The sequence below is a fragment of the Lobosporangium transversale genome (assembly GCF_002105155.1).
Source record: "Lobosporangium transversale strain NRRL 3116 chromosome Unknown BCR41scaffold_28, whole genome shotgun sequence".
Classification (NCBI taxonomy): domain Eukaryota; kingdom Fungi; phylum Mortierellomycota; class Mortierellomycetes; order Mortierellales; family Mortierellaceae; genus Lobosporangium; species Lobosporangium transversale.
The window spans coordinates 477,881-503,933 of NW_019029006.1; the positions used below are offsets into that span (position 1 = coordinate 477,881).

General features: G+C 41.6%; 6 protein-coding genes across 6 annotated transcripts; 3 read left to right on the forward strand and 3 right to left on the reverse strand.

Moving 5' to 3' along the window:
- Positions 1 to 385: 385 nt before the first annotated feature.
- On the forward strand, positions 386 to 1,153 carry BCR41DRAFT_372216 (hypothetical protein; the record flags this gene model as incomplete). The annotated part of the gene is made up of 1 exon (XM_022026664.1): positions 386 to 1,153. One exon carries the CDS (start codon positions 386 to 388, stop codon positions 1,151 to 1,153), a length of 768 nt encoding a protein of 255 aa, XP_021879714.1.
- A 292-nt stretch (positions 1,154 to 1,445) lies between these two features.
- On the forward strand, positions 1,446 to 4,386 carry BCR41DRAFT_113114 (ATP-NAD kinase-like domain-containing protein). The gene is made up of 5 exons (XM_022019396.1): positions 1,446 to 1,826; positions 1,945 to 2,098; positions 2,307 to 2,709; positions 2,834 to 2,958; positions 3,095 to 4,386. The coding sequence occupies exons 1-5, from the start codon at positions 1,738 to 1,740 to the stop codon at positions 4,328 to 4,330; spliced, it is 2,007 nt and encodes a 668-aa protein (XP_021879715.1). The 5' UTR covers positions 1,446 to 1,737; the 3' UTR covers positions 4,331 to 4,386.
- A 165-nt stretch (positions 4,387 to 4,551) lies between these two features.
- Positions 4,552 to 5,886, reverse strand: BCR41DRAFT_387837 (hypothetical protein; the record flags this gene model as incomplete). Its single annotated transcript, XM_022027934.1, has 1 exon — positions 4,552 to 5,886. The coding sequence occupies exon 1, from the start codon at positions 5,869 to 5,871 to the stop codon at positions 4,552 to 4,554; it is 1,320 nt and encodes a 439-aa protein (XP_021879716.1). The 5' UTR covers positions 5,872 to 5,886.
- A 2,657-nt stretch (positions 5,887 to 8,543) lies between these two features.
- On the forward strand, positions 8,544 to 9,371 carry BCR41DRAFT_423605 (hypothetical protein; the record flags this gene model as incomplete). Its single annotated transcript, XM_022030309.1, has 1 exon — positions 8,544 to 9,371. The coding sequence occupies one exon, from the start codon at positions 8,544 to 8,546 to the stop codon at positions 9,369 to 9,371; it is 828 nt and encodes a 275-aa protein (XP_021879717.1).
- Positions 9,372 to 18,179: 8,808 nt separating this feature from the next.
- BCR41DRAFT_357159 (hypothetical protein) lies at positions 18,180 to 18,986 on the reverse strand. The gene has a single exon (XM_022024819.1). It carries the CDS (start codon positions 18,917 to 18,919, stop codon positions 18,260 to 18,262), a length of 660 nt encoding a protein of 219 aa, XP_021879718.1. The 5' UTR covers positions 18,920 to 18,986; the 3' UTR covers positions 18,180 to 18,259.
- A 718-nt stretch (positions 18,987 to 19,704) lies between these two features.
- BCR41DRAFT_408993 (hypothetical protein) lies at positions 19,705 to 20,733 on the reverse strand (the record flags this gene model as incomplete). The annotated part of the gene is made up of 2 exons (XM_022029410.1): positions 19,842 to 20,733; positions 19,705 to 19,764 (listed from the first exon to the last, which is right to left on the reverse strand). The coding sequence occupies exons 1-2, from the start codon at positions 20,694 to 20,696 to the stop codon at positions 19,705 to 19,707; spliced, it is 915 nt and encodes a 304-aa protein (XP_021879719.1). The 5' UTR covers positions 20,697 to 20,733.
- Positions 20,734 to 26,053: the final 5,320 nt, after the last annotated feature.

Sequence of the window (26,053 nt, forward strand, 5' to 3'; positions counted from 1 at the left end):
ACTATTCCTCCTTTTGTTTTTTGCAGCAATTTTTCAAAAAAAAAAAAAAGGAGATTAAGGAAAAAGAGATAGAAAGACTACATGAGATTGAGCATCGACGCCCTTCTTGGACAAAACGAACAGAAGAGAATTCTGTTGTTGCTTGGAAGATTGTCAATTCATTTTAACAGTCACGCGTTTTTTTTTGAGAACATCATCCTTCATTCAATTGTCACTCATTCTCTCTACGCATACATTCTCTCTTCTCCCCTCTTCTACACACTATAATCCTATTTGTTCCTTCCTTTAGGCTTCCTTTTCTTTATTTTTATTTTATTTTATTTTTTTATTTAACGCTCAATATATCATTATATATATATTTTGTTTCTAAATTATCTCTTCTACCATGTCTCAATTCACCCATAGTTATCGCATTGTTTCCCCATCAGACATGGCAATGCCTTCCATCTCATCTACCTCTACACTTCCCTCTTCACTTCCCCTACCTCCAGCCTATGCGAAAGAAAACAACATCACTGCAGATAGTCTCCCTGATACGACCATGCCTCTTGTTGAGGATCCTTTCACCGCCAATATCATCCACGATACAAGCGACTGCACTTTGGTACAGACCATGGCTATGGTAGCAGAAGCTGGTGCAGACGCTGGCGCTGCTGTCTCTGCTAGATCTTCGACACCAGTGCTCCATTCTACTTCGTCCGTTGTGAAACCATCTTTCTCTTCTTCCTCTTCGTCCTCGTCTTCTTCTACTTCTGCTTCTGTATGTTCAGCGACTGCACCTACGATCTATGCGCCAACAACCATTCGACCTGGATCAGGACCTTCAATGTCACTCGGCCAACGCTCTGTCATACGCCCATCGATTGATATACCTCAACCTCAGGCACCCATCGGTCTTCACCATGCACTCGATAGCACCTACCCTGCTACACCCAATGCTAAACCTGCGGCAACAACAGCACGTATCCTACCACGCTCAATCGAGTCGTGCGTCCAGGATACTCTCGCTAAAGATCCTCAGCTCCCTTCTGGCTCCTCCACTCCCTATCTAGGTCCTGGATCGAATGGACATCGCCGTATCATGACTCCAACTAGTCGACTGGCTGAAACTGCAGTTGGTGTGCGTGAAGTCTCGAAAAAGATAGGCAAGTAACACGCTCTTTTTTCCATTTCATCAGAGTTACATATACCTCTTTCATGGGTTAATTGATTACATCAAATGGCGACACTTGGTCACTCTTGCATATCCATATGGCGTTTGTTTATACAAAAGGTTATGCGTCTTGGATGCCAAGCTTGTTCAGTCTTTTTTTTTTGCTTTTGTTTAAATATTACGTGTTATATCTGAATCTCCGATCACTTGCAATGCATTGTGTACAGACGTGTTTCAGGAACAGCATAAAATGAATAGAAGTTCAATTGCCCCATGAGAGCCATCTTATTGATAATATACTCAAGATCAATACGCATACACATCATGTCGCATGCTTCACGTCGTTGCTCCTGTGTGTTGATAAGTGCTTCTAGTTTAATGGGAACCTAAGATGATGAGACCCTGCACTCCAACGTTTCAATCCTTTGTCCCACCAGGAGCAAACTTTTTAACTTTATCAATGCTCACAGATGTATTACAGTATGCTGCTCCTCGCTTATCACTCCTGATAACTAAAATCTTCTGCTAAATCCCATTGCCTATCAGGTCGTGCAAGAGTCAAATGGGAAACGCCAAAAACAGTAATGATTGTAACAAAGCCAGGAGACGAGTCATTAGTAAAGATTACACGCCAAGTCGCCTTCTGGATGATGTCTACCCGTGGAGTCACAGTGTAAGGACGATATTAGATCAAAAAAAAAAAAAAAAAAAAAAAAAAAAAAAACAATCTTTATATTCTTTAATAACCAATCTGCCATTGCATATGTACATCTTTTAATTTTCACAATTAGATTTGTGGAAGACAAGATGAAAGATCAACCAAAGTTTAAATACCCGGCGTTCCTGAAGAGTACGAAGCTCGGTTATGACTATACCCATCAGCTCAAATTCTGGACAGCTGATCTCTGTGCTCAAGAAGCCCATCTCTTTGACGTTGCGATCACTGTAAGTTGATTAATGTTGCTGTGTTTATTTTAAGTAAAGCTTATTTATTGACACTAGCGCAAGCTTGCCCAAGATTTGATACACACAGCAGAGGTCAATTTACCCATTAGTGTACTATACACTAATAGCAAGGGCTGAAAATGGAATGATTATATCTTTTTCTTTTTCTTTTTTACTATTATTGTTTTTCTCCTTATCGATACACTAGCTTGGCGGGGATGGAACTGTTCTCTTTACAAGCTGGCTCTTTCAACGGATTGTACCCCCTATTCTACCCTTCTCTGCAGGCTCATTGGGCTTCCTAACGCCTTTCCCTACAGCGGATTACAAACAGATTCTTAATACTTGTCTAGACCAAGGTGTGCGAGTCAATCTGCGGATGCGCTTTAGCTGCACTATATATCGGTGTCTTGAACACAGGACTGTTGATACGACCAAAAAGAAGAAGCGCAAAGGATCACGCAATAAAAGCGTCAATAAAGATAAGGGATCATCTAATGGACAAACCACATTAATGGATGATAGTGACGACGACAATGATGTCCGTCGGCTAGCGCTTCCAACTGTTCTTACCACTCCTACAGAAACATTTGAGATTTTAAACGATTTGGGTAAGGTGGTTTTGATAACCCTAACAATTAATACTTTTGAATCTCAATGTATTAATAAATATTCTAACTGCCGGTTACCTTACTACACCCATTTATCACAACGGTCTTCTCCTAACGTGCTTAGTTCTGGATCGAGGGCCCAGCGCCAACCTTAGCCTTTTAGAGCTTTTTGGCGATGAAGAACATCTAACAACAGTCCAGGCTGATGGTATTGTGATTTCGACGCCTACGGGATCAACAGCCTACTCGGTAAATGGGATTTGATTGATAAACATGATGATAAGGATTGGATGCAAATGTGTAGTAATGTTGTTCGAAAATCTGATCATTCCTAACACTTTCATTTTTTATATTTTTTTATTAACTTCCGGATTGCTTCGAAAAGCTTGCTGCTGGTGGGCCGTTAACACATCCTGAAATCCCCTCTATTTTGATATCACCCATCTGTCCACATACATTGAGTTTCCGCCCGATGTTATTGCCTGATTCTATGGAACTTCGGATCTGTGTTCCTTTCGATTCGCGCTCGACTGCTTGGGCTAGCTTTGATGGGCGCGGACGGGTAGAACTTAAACAGGGAGATCATATTAAGGTGACTGCGAGTGTTTATCCATTCCCAACCATCTGCTCCAGCACTCAATCATCTGATTGGTTTCATTCTCTCTCTCGTTGTTTACGATGGAACGAGCGAGAACGGCAAAAAGGGTTTCGTGTTGTCGAACATAGTCGACCAAGGAAAACACGACATGCCCCACTATCAACTCCCCCTCTATCTAGCATAAGTACAAATACAGGAGCCAAACCAAGCAGCACACATTTCAATGAAGACGGGCAGCCGCAACCACAGTTCCAGTTATTCGGAGAAACTGCCCCTAATAATGGTGCGCATGATGTTCAATATTCAAATCAAACTCACGGACACGGGCACGGACATGGACATGCACACGGACACGGACACGGACATGCACACGGACACGGACACGGACATGGACATGGACATGGACATGGGCACGGCCAGGATTCGTATTTTATGTGCGGCAATAGCAGCGCTGGCGCCAGTGCCAGTGGCAGCACACGGGCGAAACAGAGCGTACGGCCAGGATTACCAAGAATGGTGACTTCAGCGCAAAATGATTACTTTGATCAGTCGCCTCACGACACAGACACGATGCTAACCTGTTGGGGCACCGATTCGAGTGAAGATGACGACGATGATGATAGTGACCCTTTGGATGAAAAGGAGGATGATGCAGCTGATGGTGATGGCGAGTGGGAGGATTCAAGCAGCGATGAGGCATACTCTAATGATGGACAAGAAATTACTAACCAAAAGAGGGAAGATGATAGCAGTAGTAGAGCTCATGACAATATAAGGAAAGCAAGCAGAAGTGAGGGAAACGATGGTGGCGGTGATGAGGGTAGTAGTAAGGAAGCTGAAGGCAAAAAGCCTAAAGTTTCCGAGTCATCTCAAAGAACGATATTTACCAGTGGCGGTACAAAAAACATTACATTTGCGTCCACAGACACAGACACAGTGGAGACTACTACGAATCGGTTGAAAGATATTTCTATAGAACCAAAGGTTGTTTCAGGCTCAAATAATGGTCATCCTACTTTATAACTCTGTAGATAATTTTATGCGAACAAATAAGCAAAAAAAAAAGGAAAAGAGCTATATACTATTATAATTAAGGGATAACTGTCGTGCCTTTAACGACTTTGATTACAACCACTAACGCTTTTGGAGTTCCCTATTGAAGTATGAAGCATGAACATGACCAATGGTAAAAAAAAAAAAAAAAAAAAAAAAAAAAAGTAATATAATAGATTGTGATAAAAAAATCAATCAATCTCAATTGTTGTCGGTAGAGAAAAAGGACGATTCTTTTCCTGATGGTGAACACCACGGCTAGTTCTGCTACAACTGCTGCTATTATGGCTAATGGTAGCAGTAATTTCGTTATTACTAACTCTTCGTTTTTTAATCTGTTGTTCAAATCCCTGATCATGCCCATACCCATGCTCATGCTCATACCCATGCTCATGCTCATAATCATAGTCATATCCAAAGCCATCCTCACATCTATGCCTATGTCTTTTCGTTCGTTTTCTTCGAATAAGCCTTCTCAAATATGCTTCGATGCGTTCTTGCGATTCCTCAATTCTTTGAAGTCTCTTTAAAAGCTCCGACCCGCTTTCAGCAAGGCTGCAGTTAGGCCTGAGGGCATCAGCGGGAGCAGATATGCAAGTTGTGATAGGATTTGGAATAAATGAAGCAGTGGAAGCAGAACTTGAAGTGGCGATGGGAGCAGGGCTTGGAATGGAGATGGAACTTGAGATGGTAGTAGTGGGAATAGTAGTAGAAATGGAAGTAGGGGTTGGGACGGGGGTAGGGACAGAATTGGGAATAGATATGGAAGTGAGGACGGAGCCGTGGTGCTTAAGTATCCTAGGGGAGGCGCGAGTGGGGATGGAAGTTGAAGTGGTAATAGTATTGTTGGAGGTTAAGGCTTTACTAATGGGTGGGGTTTTATTGGGAGCAGAGTGTTTGCCTGAAGTAGACGACTTATTGGTAGTAGGTATTTTGATGAAAAAAGATGCTTCGTCAGAAGCAGACGTTTTGTTGAATGTAGACGTTTTATTGGGCGATGATTTGTTGGAAGATGTTTCGCCAGAAGCAGATGTTTTATTAGTAGTAGACATTTTGTTGGATGCAGGTGTTTTGTTGGGATCAATGATTTCGTTGGATATAGATGTTTTATTGAGAGCAACAATTTCTTTGGAAGCAGCGACTGCGTTGGAGATGGCAGAACTTAATCGAGCAGCATATTCCTTCTTGAATTGCTTAACGGTGGTGATAGTAGGTGCTGTCGGACAAGGACGTTTGTTAGTCCTTCCGACGATATGCCTCCTTATTCCTCCATATGTCTGAAAACGGCTACCACAGATGCATAAGTAGTCGTGGTTTATGCTAGGTTGACGATTAAACTCCATGATACAGGATTTGTTCGAGTTGAATGTATACATTTTCACTTCATGTCTATCCCTGAGATGGCGATTTATATCGGGGTGTTTTGATCCATTGAGATCATGGATGGGGCCTTCCCCTTTGGGCATGCTAGGGGCTTTGAAAATGCATCGACTGAATGTGCATAATCCCATCTTGCATGTGTCGCGTATCTCGCGTAAAGATCAAATGCACACTCCTTTCCTGATCGAGTTCTCATACATTATTTCCGCAGTCACATGACGCACAGACTAGAAGAGCTCAGCTCTGCCACTGGGCCTCGCATATCATACCTTTCAACATAAACCGTTTTTCTTCCCGCTATTCCAGCGCAACTTTACTACTTTTGCTACACTTGCTTGCGACCTATACTTTGTAAGCCTGTTGCAACTGATACATATTTTGTCAGATGCCTATTAGCAACAGACGAACATTTGCGCAAAAGCGATAATAAATGATACCTATATTGGCACTCTAGGCTCAAGATTACAGCTTATGCGGCAGTTCTAATATAGCACGTATAAAAAGTAAAAAGACCGAACAATGTGTGGTACTGTGGTTCACATTCAAATCCCATTTATCTTTTTCATACTTCGGTTATTACTCTTCATTTGTTATTAGTAACTTGGTATTTACCGTACCATGAGAGCTGCACTGGCGGGGCTAATATTGCATTTGACATTGAATCTGTCGTGAACCTTCTCTACTAGAGACATGTGCTTGCCAAGTATTCCCTACTTCTCATGATCAAGACTCTACCAACTGCGGCCCCCTTTCCTCCAGTCGATAGGCAAGGCTAGAGGTTATTCTTGTGTGAAATGCAGCCGTACAGTCCCCTCAAGTAACTGGAATGGAATTCACTTTGAATTGCATCCTTAATATCGCTACCTGTCTTTTTTTCATCCATAATGCAGTCATCGATCGCTGTTGACTGTGTAATCAATTTGTCTTGAAAATGTGAACTGACTGATAAGTACTGCCATACCATCTAGCTTTCCTTACTGCAATCTTAATCATCCTGACCATTCTGAATCGAAACAGTAAGAGAAGACAACAATGTCATTCTCAGAATCATTTTGTTTAAGGTTACAGCTCCACTACGATAAATGAACTAAATATAATTTATACATGGAATAATAAATACACTTACTCCGCTTTGTCGTCTTGTGGCCTAACCAAAACAAACAAACAAAACAAACTTTGCTGTGGCAAGAGAGCACAGACCAATTCAAGATTTGCAAAAAAAAAAAAAAAAAAAAAAAAAAAGACAGAAAGGAAAGCAGACAAGGCTATAGTGGCATTGATGCTAGCCAGGTATTCGACAATATCAAGAAATACTATCTATACATTCATTCAATAGCACTGGAGGAATAGAGTACTGCATTTTTTGAAAAAGGCAGCCTCAAATTGTACGAAAAAAAAAACCCTCCACACTGATCCTATCATGTCAAAAGTCAATGATAAGAGAGAATAAAACAAGCCAGCAGTCTCTGGTAAATATAAAAGGGCTCTCTTTCTTCATTAGGGATTCCCTTGCTTGTGGATTGCGAATTGTGAATCCTCTTGTGTATTCGTGTTTATGATAAGCTTGATGATGGCCCTTTGTTGCGAAGACCAAGGAACTATCAGAAAAAGAGGCTCGCTTCTTGACAGATAGCCAGTAAGTTAATAGTAGGTGTAGCTGGTGCTCGCCTATTATTGCATCTAAAGAATGGAAGATCTACCAAAGCTCTTTGATAGAGAGCATGTACATCAGGTGACATGGATTTCTGGTGATCTGTTGGAACGCGTCGCGTTTCTGTTTCAAATGTGCGAACTAGATTTATTTTGTAAAAACCAAGCGGCTATATACATCTGTTTCCTTTTGTTTGACTATCAATTAATATCGGATCATTTTGCGTGGACATGAAATTAGCTTTTCTTTCATTTTCTTTCTCTCTTAATAAACGATATCGCTTCATGTAAGATCTTGCATAATCAAGGTCTCTTTAGAATTCAAGCTTAGAAGTCTCGATTCGGCTGCTTTACCTCTGCTCCCAGGCAGTTGTGAAGGAACAAGTGTAGCTGAGGCGGTATAGTTCAATAGTTATTACCAGTGCACCAAAAAAAAAAAAAAAAAAAAAAAAAAAGGTGCACAGTTGTCTTTTCAATTGCAATGTGTTGTCGTCATCTTTGAAGCTGCTAATTTCAACAGCATACTTTGACGGGAAAGCCTTCTTTTTTCCACAAAAACAATCTGGGGTAATTTTGCTTGCACAAGATGGTCGCAAAAAAAAATGCATTTATCTTTATGACATGTGTAGCCACGTTGTCGATGCCTTTTCTATACCTTGTCAACCTACAATTCTCCAGAACAAAGAATTCACCATCAAATTGTCCTATTCCATTGGATTCAACAGATGTCTGTATACATTCCAAAACAAATTGGTCACATTTGAAAACGATTTGCAATACCATCCATTCTGCTACGACGAACAACGCCTGTAAGAATTATAACTATAGCGTGATCGTGGTCCCTCGAGAATTTATGGAGGATGTTAGTGAACACGTTAAACAAATAATGATTGTACAGGGGTACAATCTTGGGCCAGAACTAGACAAATTTGTTCAGAGACGATCTCATTGGATGATAAATCCATTTGGTGGAGATGGATTCGAAATATTGATGACGGTCAGGGAGGACGGGACTCGAATGAAATTACAAGCTCATTTGGATCGATTACAACATCGCTGCGTCAATTTTTTTGAAGGTGTAATCAATCCTTTTGGTTATGGATCCAATTGGCATACAGCAGGACTGGGTCTAGCGTGGAGTCTGTATTACAACATGACCTTGTTCATTCAACCAGATAAGGAAAATAACCATCAAACCAAATTACCATTCCAGGGCTTTATCCCTGTTACCTCTTGCTCCTATTCAGACTTGGAAACAGCCTTCAGCATTCATCCGCCTGAAACCAATTTTACGAAATGGAAGCATTCGACTATCAACTTTTATTCTCAACAATTAGATGTCCAGTCCTTGATGAAGGACCAAGAGATTATTCTCCCAGAATATAAATCTCAAGGCCTGTTCTGGTGGAGATCTATGCTGACTTTTTATGTAATCCGACCGAATTACCAGACCAGGGAGTGGCTCCGTCAGCATGGTAATACAGCAGCCCAAACAGCAATAACAACCATGCTGAGGTCTCGGGAATGTATCTCGATCCATGTACGACACTCAGATAAAGGAAACGAGGTAGATCTGCTACCTTTAAAGGCTTACATGACCAAGGCAAATGAGATTCGAAATATGACCGGAATCTTGAACATCTATCTGATGACGGATGATCAACTTGTTGTCAATGAAGCGAGACAAGAGTATGGACGCAATAGCACCGAAAGGGAAGGTGGCTTTGAGATTCATGTCCAAGAGATGATGCGATCAAATGCTGGATGGAAAGACGATATCAAGAAAGGACGAGTGAGCCCACAAGAATCACTAAAGCAGTTTTTGATCGATTTGTTTTCAGCAGTACAATGTCGCTATAGCATCGTAACATATTCAAGTAATGTAGGCAGATTGGTTGGAGAAATCAAGTACGCGATGAATAATCAGGATCCGAAGACCACAGTGTTCTCTCTCGACTACGAATGGACTATGTATCCATAGCGATGATGATAAGGCCTCATTTATATTGATCTATTTGCCTACTCGAATATCACATATAATTGAAGTTGGTTTTGTGTAGCATATGCATACCAAAGTATTCTATCTTTTCACAAGCACTATATCAGGCTTATAACACATTATTTGTTGCTTGGACTTTTTTTTTGTCTACCTCATCATTTTTCTTTCTTTTTACACAGTTTACATTTGAGCCTTTGTCTTCATATTCGAAGTCCTAATCTGACCAAACTTAGATTCTTCATCATGCTCCCCGTGAAAGTCGCTTTGTTTCATCTGGGGTCAACTTTAACACTTGGGCGAGCACAGGAACCATTTGTTGCTATTTGAAACCAAAAAAAATACATCAGTTCTGTAATACTTCCACACAAATAAATAAAACTTTGATATTGCTCAAAGCCAAAAAAAAAAAAAAAAAAAAAAACTTACGCGATGATCCTTGTATTCTATAAATCTCAGTAGCACGTTCTTCAAGTACTCGACATTGGTATCATCCTCTTGTTGTTGCTGCCGTTCTTGCAAAAGCCGTCCCAGTTGTGGTGTACTGGGAGGAGTCGAATGTGGAGACATGGCTCGGTTAGGCCCCGATGTCTGTGGGACACCAGCAGCAGCACTATTATTACCTCCAGGTCCCTGTGTAGGCAATGGCGTTGTTGATACCCCGGGTGTCTGTTTCTGCAATTTACGGACTTCTTCCTTCAGAATCTATTTCGAGAAAAAGATTTCAAGTTAATAATCGGCGAAGGAGCGGCAAAAAAAAAAAAAAAAAAAAAAAAAAAAGGCATTGCCTTTCCTGCATCTTTTACCTTGTTCTTAGTGTGCAAGTGTCCTTCACGCATCTTGGACTCCTCTACAAACTTTTCATGCGTACTCTTCTCTTGTGCAAGGATTCCCTCCAAGTCCTTGAAGTGTTGCTACATTATACATTAAAAAAAAAGAGAGAACATTTAGTCTATGACAATAATATTAAGATATTTCAATGATTAAGAAAAATATAAATACTTACCAGCTCTAGTTCAAGATTCCGCTTGTGTTCCTTCAATTCTTGGATCTCATTCTCCAACGCAGACACTTTATCGTCTTGCTGTTGCTGCGTTGAGGTCAATTGCTTTAGTTCCTCTCCCCTGTTGCTTACTTGAGCCTTCAAGTCTGCAATCTCAAACTCCTTCTCCTGTAACGACTTCTTCAGCTTCTCAATCTCTGCGCTCAAGGTCTCTTTAGTCTCATCCACTTCTTGTTGCAGATTCTCTAATACAGCGCTCCGTCTGTTCATCGCCGTCTGCAACTGATCCAACTTGGCTGCTAGATCTGTGGTCTTTCTCTTCAAATCCTCGCATTCTGCCACTTTAATCTCCGCTAACCGCTTCGCATGCGATGTCTCCTCCTCTAACATTGTCACCCGATCACGAGCCTCTTCCAATTGATGCCGATACTCCGTCATCTCATGCCCCACGTTTTCAAGCGATGTCTGTGATGACTCAAACTCAGCCTGTTTCATTTGAAGTTGATCAAAGTACTGATCCTTCTCTTGAATCAACTTTTCTTTATCCTGCGCAATCTTGGCATGAACCGCCTGTAGCCGTGCTAGGTCGCTAGCTGCAGTTGACTGTTGTGCCGTGACCTTGGCAAGCTGTGTCTTTGCCTCCTGTGCTGCTTTGGCCATCGCTACCTTTGTTGCTTCTAACTCATCCGCCACTTCCTGTTTCTCCTTCTCTAACCTGAGAATCTGCTTGCGGGTCGTCTTGAGGAGCGCCATAGATTTTTGCAACTTGTCTTCATCTTCAGCTTTTGTTTTCCGAGCCTCCTCTAATTCTTCGTCGCGTTGATGGATGGTTGATTTGGCCAGAGCAAGAGCCTCCTTTGTATCGCGGTCCTTCATCGTTAGCGAACTGACTTTAACCTGTAACTCATTCATTTTTTCTTGTGATTCCGCCTTGGCTGCAGACAACCGAGCTGCGTTTTCCTCCGCTGCTATAAGCAACTTGGCTGTCTCCTCCTTTTGGGCATCAGCATCCTTGAGTCGTGTTTCCAATTCGGCTTTCTGCTGTTCAAGCGATTCCTTTTCGGTCTTCAGACTCTGAATTTGCTCTTGCAATTGCTTGATCTCTGTAGCATTTAGTGTCTCCATTTCCTTCATCCTTGTCTCCACTCTGATCAACTCCTCTTTTCTCTCTTCAAGCTCTTTCATCAATGCACTAATCTTCTCTTCAACATCCTTTGAACTCTTGGATACACCATCATGCGCAATTTTAAGCTGGGTTTCAATAGATGTTAATTTGACAAGCGCTTCATCTCTCTCTACTACCAGGCTGTCGTGTTTGGCCTTCAGCTCTTGGTGGATATCGTCCTTCTCCTTGCTAACTTTATCGTGTTCTGCCCGTGCAGTCTCCAAATCCTGTGATAGTGCTTCCTTCTCCTTCGTAAGCATTGAAATCTGAATGGTCAGCTCTTCATAATCCTTCTTGGATTCGCTGTATTCCTTCAGCTGATTTGCAAGAGTTGCAGTCTTCTCCTGCATTGAATCAAGGTCCTTGATCAGCTTCTCAGCATTGGCAGTCGCAGCCTGTTCAGCCTTGCGAGCAATCTCAAGTTCAAAGGTAACCTTCTCCAGTTCACTCTTCACATGATCTTGTTCATGAGCTGCCAATTTCGTCTGCTCCTCGACCTTTGCCTCCAAGTCTGCCTTCTCTTTGCGCAGTTGCTCAAGTACTTTTTCTGAAGAGAGCTGCTTATGTGCCTGCTCGAGTTCCTTCACCAAACTCTGTTCATGCTCTTTGATGATCTGCAACTCCTTCGTTACCTCTGCTTCCTTTGCTTCAAGTTCTTGAACGGTCTTTTGTAATTCCATAGAAGCTGCTTTATGAGCTTCTGATTCACTAGCGAACTGGGCTTCCAACTTCTCATGCGCCTGTGTAAGGTCCTTGAAAAGCTCTGAAGTTTTCTCAAGCTCCTGAATACGACCCTGTAGAGTCTTTTGACGGTCAATTTCTTCATCCAGCTTCTTCTGTTGGTCTATCAATTCATTTTCTTTGTTTGCAATTGTCTTTTCAAGTTCAGAGATCTTCTCTTTCAGGCCCTTGATGGTAGCTTCTAGCTCTGCATTTGTCGCTTGATTTTCATCGCTATTATTACTGGCCAAGGGTACGTCTTGGGACCGAGACTGAGCCGAAGTCTGTGCCTTCTCAAGATCCTCTTTCAATGAAGCAACTAAGGCCTCCGCCTCCTGTTTTGCAGCCTTGGTGTGATTCAGCTCTTGGCGGAGCTTCTTTTGAGCGTTTTTCGAGGGAGTTTGACTCAATGATAAAATCTCGGCTTCCAGCTGCACGATTTTATTTCGCAAATCCTCCTCAATAGCACTAGAACTTGATTCAGAGGCTGACGTTGCTTCCTTATCCTTAGTTGTATCCTCGGCCTTGTCTCCGATCTTGCTAGGTGTTGATGCAGCAGCGGCAACCTCGGCTGTCTTCTCTCCAAGTTGTTGTTTAACTTTGAAAAGATCTTCTTCTAGAGTTTGGATTTTGGTTGCTCCGTTACGCTCTTTCTCCTGGATGATAGCCATCTTAGCCAGGATTTCATCCTTCTCCTGGTTTAATTCATCGACTGCTTTCTGTAAATCATCAACCTCGGTTGATTTAGCTTTAAATTCTTTCTCTTTCTCTGAATCCTTAGACTTGATTTTTTCCTCCAAAACTGCGACCTTATTGGACGCATTGCACTCCTTTTCCTGGACGACAGTCAACTTTGCCAAGATCTCGTCTTTCTCGTCATTCAATTGATCGACCGCTTTTTGAAGGTCATCCGCCTCAACCACCTTGCCTTGTAACTCTTTTTCCATCTCCTCAAGCCTTGCTTTGAGTTCATCCAATGCCTGGAGAGCTTTGGCTCCGCTCCGCTCCTGTTCCTGTGCTAGAGCAAGCTTGGCCAAAATCTCGTCCTTCTCATCTGTTAATTGGTCCACTTCCTTTTGGAGATCATCAACTTCCTCAATTTTGGCTTGTAACTGCTGCTCCTTCTCATCCTCTTTAAGCTTATAGTCATGTAAAGCCTTGGCCTTTGCTTCTTCCAAGCTCTTAATCAACTGTTGCTTATCTGAGAGAGATTTGACAAGGACCTCTTTCTCAGCCACGAGTGATTCAATCTGGCTTCGATTATCATTCGCTTCCTTCTCTTTCTCTGCAGCCCTGGCAGTGATAGCCGCTAGCTCATCTGAAAGATCTGGACGCTCCTTCATTTGTCTCTCGAGTTCGGCATACTCCTTTTTCAATGTTGAGATTGTCTCTTCTTGCTTTTGAATCTTGTCTTGCAGTAATTTCAATTGTCCTTTCAATTCTTCTGTTGCTTCTCCAGTCTGAGAAGCTTGGCTGATTTCCTGCTCAACTTTCTGCTCCAGATTTTGCTTCTCTTTACGCAACTGCTCCACCTCCTTTTCAAGAGCCTCAAGCAAGCTTCGGTTCTCAGCTTGGACCTGGTCAGCATTATTCTTAGCCTCCTGCTTTAGTTTCGTTTCCAAGTCTTCCTGCTCCCTTTTGGCCTTTTGAAGCTGTTCTTCAAAAGATTTTTGAGCATTCTCTCTCTCTTTTTGCGCCTGATTAAGCTCTTTCTGTGCCTCTGCCAACTGCTGTCTAGTTTCCTTTAATGTTATATCGAGTTTTTGCAGTTCTTTGATCTGGACTTTTGCGATTTTTAGTTCCTTCTCGGCTTCTGCAGCGGAATCTTTGATTGATTTCTGAGCAGTACGGGTCTCTGCGAGTAATGTCTCTACTTTACTCTTCGCATCTAAAGCTTCTGACTCCCTCTTTATTGCCAGATTCTTTGCCGCCAGTGCATCTGCTTCGCGTTTGACTGCAGCTTCAACCTCAGCTTGGGCTTTTGCAAGTGACTCCTTCGCTAACTTGGCTTCCTGAGATGCTGCCTCCAAGTCCTTTCGTAACATTATTATAGGATCGAGTTCGCCATCATCACCAGCCTTGGATCCAACTAATGTTTCCGCCTTTGTAACTGAATTTCCTTGTCGCTGCTGCTGTTCTTGAGCCTGGCTTTGTTCTTTATTCCCTTGTGACGCACCTTCCTTGCTATCGGTCAACCTATGTTCTTTTCCTTCCATCCCCCCAATCTTTTTTTGCAATTCATCCATCTTCTCAACCATCTCTTTCTTAACCTTGACTTCCTTATCTAGATCCAACTGCAATTGAAGCAACTTGGCCTCAGCTTGCTCTTGCTCTTGCTGCGCCTGTTTTTTCTCCTTGAGGACAACATCGAGACGAGACATCAGATCACGCAATGCTTGGTCCTTCTTTTGCTCCTTGGCCATGGTCTTCTTTTCTTTGGGTGAGCTAATACCTGATGCAACAGTTGATACAGCAACAGTTTCGGGCACAGAGACGGAAGCAGAAACTGGATCAGAGAGTAGATCTGGAATTAAAGCGGCTGTTGATGCTGTGGTTGGCAAAGAGGGAGAGGCGGCCAACTGACTTTCAAGCGCCTTGATTTTTGTCTCTAATTCTGTAATGCGTTCCTGCTGCTTTTCAATAGTGGCTTTTGAAACTTCATTTGTATCCGCTGCATTGTTATCAGTCGCTGGTATCTTGCTTTTCAATTGCTCAACCTCCTATGAGATTGTATACGTGGTGTTGCTCGTGTTAGTTAAAAATTGACTTGAATATGCTTGATGCATATAAATCAAAGAGATTTCGATTTCAACTGTTCTGTACCTCTGCCTTTGATGCAAGCTGATCCTGTAAATTCTCGATCATATCTGACTGGGAAGCCGACTCAAGCAAATGGACCTCCTTTAGTCTGGCTGCATCTATAAACACGGTTCGAAAAGCGAACAGTAATAATAAGCGGATCATCAAATTAAAAATAAGATACTCATTTTGATATCCCCCATATTTATTGAAAAAGGGTATCTGACAAATATCGATAAACGTAAATAAATAAATATATGCATATAAATATCATCCGTACCCTGTAGTTCATCGTTCAGGCGTCTGATCTCTTGCATAGAAACTTCACTCTTATATGCCATATTACGAAGATGCGAATCCAACCCCTCGATATCTGAAAGGTCCTCAATAGGTGTAGACGCTTTCAAGACAGCTTCGACAGCCACTTTTTCCTGCACTAGTTTTTTGAATGCTTGTGCCAAATCTATTAATTAAACACAAAAAAATAAATGCATTGAGCATGTGAGGATCCCATTAGCTTTTAATCCAGCCTCAGTGCCATTTATTTCCTTTCCCTCTTCAGCATACAATTGAAAATTGATTACTGTCTTTCTTATGGTCTATATAATCACCAATCATAAAAATTATCTTCGTTTATTCATTACCTGGGAAACGAGCTTCATATCTCTGCAATCGTTCCAATTTCTCAATGATAGTATCAGCCATTTCGGTCCCACCAGGTTCTGCAGCCTTGACGGCTTCAAGTTGTGCAGGGTCTGGTTTCTCCTGAAGTGGATCTAGAGTCAATTGATTAACTGTAGCCATGAGCTTCTTGTTCATAATGGGTTGTGGTGTTGAAGGTAAAGATGGTGACGTGGCAAAATTAATCAGGTCTGTAGATGGACGATTAGACTGAAGTGATCTACGGAACAATGATGTTGCGCTGCTTCCACCTCCAACGCCACTTGTCCTAGGTGACCTTGATCCTGGGGATGATGATGGGTCCTGTAACAGATCGTGACTATGGTTGTTATGGTAATGATTATCACTAGAAGCTCGTTGTGAAGGATTGTTAGCGCCTGAAGCAGCAGCTTGGACGGCTTTACCGGCTTCAAGTCCTTTTTCCTGAATCGTGTTAAACTTTCCCTTGATGGACGAGAACATGGCCTCTGGCCTCTCAATCTATATCTTTTTTTATTTTAAAAGAAAAAGTAATAAAAAAAAAAAAAAAGGAAAAAAGGAAAAAGAAAAAAAAAAAAAAAAAAAAAGGAGGGTGCCACCAAGTTAACAGAGATGAAGGAACCATGTTGTTCTCACTGCTTTTCGCGTAATGTTCATACCAAATGTGGATTTTTTTTTACTTCGTGATAAAAAGTGATGTTGGGATCTGTAAGCTAAGATGGAAATGAATGAGGACAGTGTGTATGCTTGGCTGAAAGAGAGAAAAGGATGAGAGGATATGCACAGCCGATGTAGTTTTTCTTCAATGTTCAATGCACGCACGTCAAGATGATTGTGTGGGGAAAGTGGAACTTTGTTGTTTGTCTCAACTGCTCAATTGGCCAAATGGTGGCGTGCGTTTAACATCTGTCATGTGCAAATAATAATATTGAACTGAACACAGCATGCAACAAACATATTTATGCATATACACTAATGCTCTTAATAGTGTACAAGTGTCTTGTAGAGATAGAGTGGCATGGTAAAGTAAGGTAAGGTTAGGTCCAACTTCCAGATGTTGCAACATGGACCAACGCTCCGCTTTATTTAAATGATACAAATTGAACGCTATAATGTAAATTCAGAAGAACCCAGGAATTACAATAGATCGTCAAGGCGGCGGAAGAACCAAAAGCCAAAGAAATAGATTCATATGTCAAAGTCAGCATCAGTAAAGCTGCTGAGAGGAGCAACGAACACCATAAAAATATGGATGGCCTTGGAGCAATAGGGCATGCAGGCAACAATTGATCTTATAGGCGGCCTCCGCTTATGCTATGGCTGTAGAAGGCGCCCATGCACATGCAGTGGGATTTGGGACTCATATAGACATATTCTTCCTAAAAAATATGTCCCAACTGAAATGACTTATTGATAGGCACACTACTTGAGTTGTTAAGGAGCATATTGCAATTTGACAACCCAAATCATCAGGTTGCGACTCGACAGCTGCTTAGCAAGGCTTTAAAAGTCTGCAAGGTCTTCCGTGGTTCCGTAGGGAAATTTGATCGAATGAATTGAGGTCCTAGTTACATTACTTAATCAGCTGGATTGAAGCCCTCGCAGGCTCTGTCTAGGTCTCCCATTATGCGGGTATGGAGCAAAGTAAGAAGTCCTCCTCGAGTAACCGATGGATCATGAGTAGTAAAAACTGATATGCTAAAAAATTGAAGTTGCAGATTAAGGAGCAGAATATAAAACTATGTTGATACTCTTCCTTGGCTAGCGTGAAGTAAAGCAGGGCATCTTTTCCGGCTGAAGGACTGGATGCCTTTTACTTCATAGTTCGTATCAATATAGTCGAAAACTGCATCGGAGAATGAGCGCAGCGTTTCTGCAGGAAATAAGAAAAAGAAATATTAATCGTTATACGAGCATGCTCAGACATTTTTCTTTATACGCCACACAAGTATGATCGATATTATTGATGCATGCGAAGATGGTGGTACCCTAAACAGCATGAAACAATCGTGCAGATAGATTTAGCTTCCATTTAAACTTGGATCATAGGTTAAGGGATAGATGGAATCCCTCTACGTCCCATAAAAAAAGTGTCAGGGCTTTTACACGGCTTCGACTTTCCCTTCTCTAGTGAGACCTCGTTATAACACCATTGGAGCTTCGGTGCTTTACCTTCCCCTGGATCGAGGAAGGTTGGGTTGGGCTTTCGGACGTTGCAATATAAACCAATGCTACGTTCTACTCAAATGATACAAATCAAACGCTCTTATGTAGCTCCAAAAGGACTGGAGAACAACAATAAAGCCTGAAAACCTTGCGGAATCTAAAAGAATTCTTTGCTGGGCTCTGATCAGAACCTGATAACCTGATGAAATGGTTTTTGTTAGGTTGTGTTGATAGATGTAAGTGTGAGCTGTGGGAAGATGTACAGATGCCAGTGCTTTTTGTCCGTCTGAAATTGTTTTTTAATACATGAACAAATAAAATGACATATACTCAAGTAGGATGCCTATTAATTAGTCATATCTAGATGAGTCCCAAAATCCCACTGCATGTGCATGGGCGCCTTCTACAGTTATAGCAATAGCGCGGGCCGTCAATGAGATCAATTGCTGCCTGCATGCCCTGCTGCTCTAAAGCAAGCCTTATCTTCAAGGCGTTCAGCTCCTCCTCTTCACTAGTAACTCCACCGCGAATAGTCTGAACGTCTTTGTCAATGCGAGTTTGGACATATGACATTAACTCTTTGGCTCTTGGTTCTGCCACCCTAGGGAACTGTGACCGAACGAATGGAGGCCCTAACCGCATCACTTGGTTAGCTGAATTGAAGTTCTTGCAGGCTGTGTCTGGGTCACTCATTATCTCGGAACGAAGGTAAGCAAGAAATCCCGCCCGAGTGACCGATGGGCCGTGGGCGTTAAAAATCGTCTCGATCTGAAAAGCCAAAAATTGTGGGTCGTAGACAACGGAGCCAAATTGAACATTAAGCGCAACTTCCTCCTTGGGCAACGTGAGAGAGAATATGACATTCATCTTTTCTGGCTCAAGCAACTGTGTGCCTTTTGGTTCATAGTATGTATCGAGATAGTTGAAATATGCGTCAGAGAATGAGCGCAATGTTCCTGTAGGGTTATACTGATCATCGAGGAGAGGGTATTGAGGCTGCGGACTGAAGCTGTACGCCATACTGAAGGTAATCGGGTGCGATTTGCGTGTGTGTGTGTGGAAAAGCAAAGAAGAAAAAGAAATGTCGACTGCTCTGGGCATCATGGAATTTTATGCAAAGCCATGCTCCAAGAAGAGATGTTCTCTCGGCTTGTCTGGCCCGACTTTTCCGCGCCAAGGCTGGGCTGTGCTACAAGAATACATATTGAAGGGAAGACTCATTTGATTGTGTTACACCTTCAGGTCAGGTTTTGATGATCGTCACCAATCATTTAATTTGTTTGGCCTCACCCAGTAGATGTGCAAATCCGATTTTGATCCAAACAGGACATGTTACAAGGGCCAATCGCGTCTCTTATTGGAGGCTTGTTTTTGCAAGTTAATAAGGCTCCAGCTTAGGTATCAACATGGCCGCCTTTTGAGTTGACTTGCTTTGTAAATGGAGCTTTGTTCTCAGAAATGAAAGCAAGCATCCAAATCAGGCCCATTCGATATTTTAACAGCGTTGATATTACACCATTTGTGCCTTAGGTGTTTATGCCTAATGGCAAATTAAATACCGCAATACCAAGCATATTGGGAACGAGGCATAAAAAAAGTGCCATGTCATGTAATAGGTGTACTGTACTATGTAGACAGAAAACTATATCATATAGTAACAAGATGTCGTCTGTCGTGATAATAAAGAGCCTACTCTTTGTGCTTTTGAACCTCAGTTGTATATTACACTGTAAGGTTGTTTTAATTGGATTAAAACACTGCACGACTGAAGAGTTACACATCATTTAGCAGCATTTTATTCTCTTTTAGTGCATAAAGAGTACCCAAGTAGGATTCTCAAAAGTCACGCCGACCGGGACATATTTCTATAAAAGTAGTATCTTTAGATGAGTGCTGAAAGTCCGGTGCACGTACATGGGCGCCTCCTACAACTATAACATACACGTGGGCCGTCAATAAGATCGATTGCTGCCAGGTGAAACTTTTGCTCCAAGGCATATGCTAGTTTCATGGCCTCTAAATCAACTTCATTCACTTTTTCGTGCTCGCTTCCATCCTCTTCATCTGTATCTTTGTATCCGTGCTCATCTGTATCTTTGTACCCGTACTCATCTGTATCATTGTACTCGTATTCGTCTGTATCATTGTACTCGTATTCGTCTGTATCTTTGTACCCATACTCGTCTGTATATTTGTACCCGTACTCGTCTGTATCGTTAGACCCGTACTTATCTGTATGATTGTATCCGTATCCGTCCTCTTCTCCGCTCTCTTCTCCACCTCCTTCACTAGCTAGCCCAAAACAAGCAATATTGGTAGCTTTGTCAAAGCTAGCTTGGACATATGATGCCAATTCTTTGGTCTTTAAATCTGCCACCCTAGGGAATTGTGATCGGATAAATGGAGAACCTAGTCGCATCGCTTTGTTATATGCTTTGAAATCCCTTAAGGCTGTGACAGGGTTCCCCATTATTTTGGAACGAAGGTAAGTAAGAAGCCCTGCTCGAGTAACCGATGGACCGTGAGAATTGAAAACTGTCTCAACTTGATATGCTAAAAAAGTCAAGCCTAAGAGTAGAGAACTGAATGTAATATTGTCTTGGAGCTCTTCCTTGCCTAGCGCGAAGGAGACTAGAGTCTGCATCTTTTCCGGCTCAAGCAACTGGGTGCCTTTTGGTTCGCAATGCGTATCAAGATAGTCGAAAACTGCATCGGAGAATGAGCGTAATGTTTCTGTAGGGATATACTGATCATCAAGGAGAGAGAGCTGAGGTTGCGGCTTGAAACTATACGCCATACTGAAGGTAACTAGGTGTGGTTTGCGTATGTGTGCGTGTGAAGAAGCAAAGAAGAAAAAGAAATATCGACTGCTCTAGGCCTCCTTGCTTCGCCATAAAAAGACACAAGAAAGCCACGTTCCTGAAAGTCTGGAAGAGATGATCTTCGGTTGAAAACTTAAAATTTATGGGTCTAGCCCTTCTTTTTATGCGATCACCTTGGTCGACAGGTAGATGCGTCCTAAAATAAATATCGAGGCTTTTACATGGTTCATTCTAACAAGCCCGAACTGACTTTCTCTTCTCCAGCGAGGCTTGTCTTACCACCTTTGAAATACCAATGCTTCGCCTTTCTCTGAGAGAATAACTTTAGCTTGGGTGGCAAAGATTCTTAGATCAACGAGTGTAAGCAGAAGATGTCGTAACTAGAGCCGGAAAGCACTGAAGATCGAGCCTTTCTCAAATCAATAAGGCTACATTTCACAAGTAATTGATATGAATCAGACGCATTATCCTTCAAGATACGTACTCTAGTTACACCCAGTTAGCAAAGGAAGAACCGTCCAAGTAGTTTCTAAAGACCTTGGCGGATTACAAACGGGACTTGAATGTACTCAGTTCTAACATTACAATCCGCAATTAAGCTGTTTACAGACATGTTTAATACTACCTACCTGAGTTGAAAGTAACGAGACAAGACTTAAGATACAGCCATATCGAAGGCTAATGTAAGGATCCCGCGTATGGGAGCAAGCACTTTGGGAACACCGAAGTATTCTAGAGAATTAGCATTGGTCATGCAGGAGGCTTCATACGCGATCTAAATGCGCGTCCTATCTTTGAACTATTCTTATATAGAACTACACTCGTGGATGGGCCTCCAGCACTTGTTGCGCAACCTCAGACGTGAATGTAGTTTGTGTCCCGGATACGGTGTGACATTGCTACAATGCCCACGCATCAGTGCATTATAGTAGTTTGAAGAGCCATCCATTACCACAGAGTCGTGATTCTCAACTACCATTATCACAGACAGAAACAACCATTCAGGTATCGTTGTTGTATTTGCAGGGATGATCAACTCCAACCTGTCTCACCTCATATTTATAAGTGCTGTTGTCAACGCTGATGTAGTCTCGGTCACTACTTGCAGTAAGACGTTTTGATACGAGGTGAATTTTTTTAAAGACTAAACTGATCGCACTTTTTCAAAAAAAAAAAAAAAAAAAAAAAAAAAAAAAAAACTAGTTGCAATCCTAGTTCATAAGCCAAGTGCAAGCCAGCTTTATCAATACGACAGTCAATCGCGTTTGGTTTTAGAGCAATCGATGGTGACGTTATTCTTTATCCTTAGTATATATGCTTTACGCACCACCAGATACATGGTCCGTATTATGGTCAAGTTATTTTCTTTACATTTGTACATGTATATAATATGCCATTGCTTTTTTGGTTTCAAAACCCGATGTGCCTTGAGTAGCACTCTTACTTTATTCCTTGAATACAAATTATCATTATCGCATACAAATGATCCCTTGCATGTTTGTTATTGCTCCATTGTTCCTCATTTCCCTCTAATTACTATTCATCTGTGCTGTGAATGTTGAGCTTGGAGTGCCCGTTCAAACATGAAAAGAATCTGCAATTGTATAACATTGAGGACGTTCACAAAGCATGTGTAATTGGTTCCACAGCTCCTTTGTTTTTTTCTTAGTATCATGGCCTGAATAACGATGGTTAGGTACCCTTTCTCACTTTTGCAAAAACACTACCTCATTTCTACACACTTACTTTCTCCTTAATTTTTATAATGCCTTCCTTATTACCATTGCACCAATCCTTTTCTTTTTTGTCCCTTTTCAACTATTCAATGTTCCTGCGCACAAAAAAAAGATGAATTAACAATGAACACATGCAAGAGCCAAAAATGAAATATAGCTTCCACCTCGTACCTGATTTTTAAATTGTAACTTGTGCACCAGAATACAAATATACAAATTTGTCTGAATGTGTTCCAAGGTAATTTTTATTTATACATCTAGATATATATATACAAGTCTCTGAGAAAAGCGCTTGTTAATCATGGTAAAAATGATTTTATTTTATTTTTTGAGAACTTGCACTAAAGATTTGGGCTGTGATCCATTTGTGTGACATTATATAGGGCTCATGATGTCTCAGGGATCAGGGTCAGGGACAAAGTCAATTTTTTGTATTCGTGGAGGGACAAGAAATCATTGTCAGCTCCCAGGATCATCAAAGAGCAATGGTTCCATCGTGAATAATAAAATAATATTGCGTTTTTTTTTTTTTTTTTTTTTTTTTTGAGTTGCCGCACCCTATTACGCGCGTTTTTTTTTATCACCTTTTTTTTGAGCATTTCTTGTTAAAACGAATTATTACACTGCCTTCAAACCATTTGTCGACTGCTCAACACTAAATACCCAATACATTTAATATATCATCTTATCTATTGATGGTTATAAGGGTATAAATGTGCAAATTATACATATACGTACGAGTCTCTGGAAAACAGCCGTGCTTTTTAACAAACTATAATATCTACATTTGGTAAAGCACCCATCTCTGTCTGTTCCTTTTATCCATCCTGGATATTTTGAAGAAAAAGGATCTCATTAGCGTGAAGTATAATAGACTGTCATCATGATGTGACCTATTCTTCAGTGTATCACGCTATAATATATATTTACACTTGTTTGTTCGTTATCAAAGACTGTATAAAAGCTCACGTAATAGTAAAGAGTGCTTATTTTGCCTTGCCCTGTTCATTTTGGGAGAGACGAGACACAAAGGAGGCAAATTTTCTTAATTAATAACAAAGAAGAATCTTTGACTTTTATTTTTTTTTTTTTAAAAAAAAAAAAAAAAAAAAAAAAAAAAAAAAAAAAAAAAAAAGGTCGGACATGGACGGATAGCTAAGTGAAATAGACTCATAAAGATCTGTTGAATAAAGCCTTGGTAGGGTACCAAAGAGATAGAAGGATAACAGAAGGGCAGGCATGGCAAAGTCATTTAATAAAATGCTCACAACCAAATTCTGCTTTATTAATAAAGCTAATATTGGAGCATAGAAGCATAGCCCTTAGATGCAGGAACATATTAACACATTTAATAGAAAGCATTAACAGCGTCAGCATCAACAAAAAAGAGATGTGCATATTTATACCATGTCTACTTAGAATTAAAGATTTGGTAACACAGGTCTCTTTAATACCCTTGAGGGACATTCGAGAGAGAAATTCAGAAATCGTGCCTGTATTCCGTTGAATGGTGTTTACAGTTGTTTCAAATAGAGCAGAAATGTTCTGGTGGGCGAATTCAAGTGTCAATGGTATTTGAATTGATTATGATGCTGTGACTCCACGTTCCCTTGAGAAACTTAGTGTTGCATTGACCCTGGTGAGAAACTTAGTGTTGCATTGACCCTGGTGAGAAACTTGAAAACGTTTTGTCACTATATCTACTAAATGAAAAGTGGAAGCGTATGGGTATCATATTCGTATGCATTCATAGTGAGGTAGTATTAATGGATGGTCAGTGTATGTTAGACCTGCAATCTCTTGATTGAGAAGAGGCAGTTCTCATTCCTGAGCTTTTGTATTTGAATATGAGGGTCGACAAAAAATATTTGCTCTCAACCATCAACATCTTGCATTGAATAAGGACAAGGCAAATGGAATGCCTGGACCATGGAAGCATACAAAATATCTGCAAGTTCAAAGTTATTTTATACATTCATAAGCAAGCTCTCATGTGTGCTCTCTTTTTCAGATGAATGGGAGAATGGTATGATAGAATGAATGAAAACACGAAACATCCCCTGTTTTTCTTGATTCGACCAAACGTCCCTCCACACCTCATCCCTAAAACTATTTGGTATAAAAGGGAGCTGCTTCTGTCACTTTTATTCATTACTCTCACTTTCTCTTCCACATCTTTCCCTTTGGACTAAGAAAAAATCCATCACAGCTTTTACAGCAACCCCACACAGCCTAAACAAGGAACAGAAAAACACTGTCCACGCACTACTTTTTTTTTTTTTTTTTTTTTTTTTTCTTCTTCATTTTCAATTCATCATGAAATATCTCTCCCTACTCGTTGTTGCCTGTTTGGCTTTCACCACCTCCTCAGTTGAGGCTGCCGCTCCATTCTACGCCAATGGTGCCGGCACAACCGCAGTCCCCGGATCGTACATTGTTGTCTTGAAGGATGGTAGCACTAAGTCATTTGAGCCCAAGTTCAATTCACTCGCCAATCGTCCCCGCACCAATGGCCGCAATGGCCAAAAAGGTCGTCCTCCTCACATCAACCACAAGTTCCAGGCGATCTCTGGATATACCATTACGATGGACTCTGATGATGACTTGAATGATATCCTCAACATGGAGGAGGTTGCATATGTTGAACGGGATTCTATCGTTACCATTCAGGCTACTCAGGTCAACCCTCCTTCCTGGGGTCTTCCTCGTGTCTCTCAGCGCAAGAGCTTGATCAACCTCAAGACCTCTTACCTCTTCCCTAGCAAGGGTGGCGCTGGTGTCACAGCATACATCGTTGATACAGGCATTAACGCTGCCCATAAAGATTTCGGTGGCCGTGCCAAGATGGGCGCCAACTTCATCCGGGGCTCCCCTAACACAGACCAGAACGGTCACGGTACCCACGTTGCTGGTACCATTGGCGGCAATGTCTTTGGTGTAGCCAAGAAGGTTCAGTTAGTCGGTGTCAAGGTCCTGGGCGCCGATGGATCTGGCTCCACATCTGGTATTGTTTCTGCTCTTGATTGGATCATCGATACTAACAAGGGTAAGAAGGCTATTGTCAACATGTCTCTCGGTGGCGTAGCATCTAAGGCCATGAACGATGCAGTCGCTCGTCTCTACAAGGCCGGCATTCCTATCATTGTCGCTGCTGGAAATGATCCAAAAATCAACGCATGTAACACCTCTCCCTCAAGCTCTCCTCGTGCTCTCACTGTTGGTGCCTCCGATAGCCGTGACAGAGTTGCTTCCTTCTCTTCTTTCGGCAAGTGCGTCAAGATCTTTGGACCTGGTGTTCAAATTACCTCTGCTTGGATTGGTAGCAACACTGCCAAGAACACCATTTCAGGAACTTCGATGGCTACCCCTCACGTTGCTGGTGTCGCTGCCTTGTACTTTAGCGATGCCAAGATTAAGACCCCATCTCAACTCTACAAGGCTATCCTGTCCGCTGCCACCAAGAACGCCGTCAAGGGTGACCTCCGCGGTGCTGCTAACCTCCTGGTCTTCAACGGTGGTGGAAAGTAAAAAAACTCATCCACATGCCATAAATCATACGAATCATTTGATTAGAGTGCTAGATCGGACCCTCATTT

Excerpts from the sequence above, each read along its gene's own strand:
- BCR41DRAFT_357159 (XM_022024819.1), bottom strand. The coding sequence starts at position 18,919 with ATGGCGTACAGCTTCAGTCCGCAGCCTCAATACCCTCTCCTCGATGAT.
- BCR41DRAFT_113114 (XM_022019396.1), top strand. The coding sequence starts at position 1,738 with ATGATTGTAACAAAGCCAGGAGACGAGTCATTAGTAAAGATTACACGC. Across the intron at positions 2,710-2,833 it reads TGAGATTTTAAACGATTTGG|TTCTGGATCGAGGGCCCAGC; the intron begins GTAAGGTGGTTT and ends TAACGTGCTTAG. Across the intron at positions 2,959-3,094 it reads CGGGATCAACAGCCTACTCG|CTTGCTGCTGGTGGGCCGTT; the intron begins GTAAATGGGATT and ends TGCTTCGAAAAG.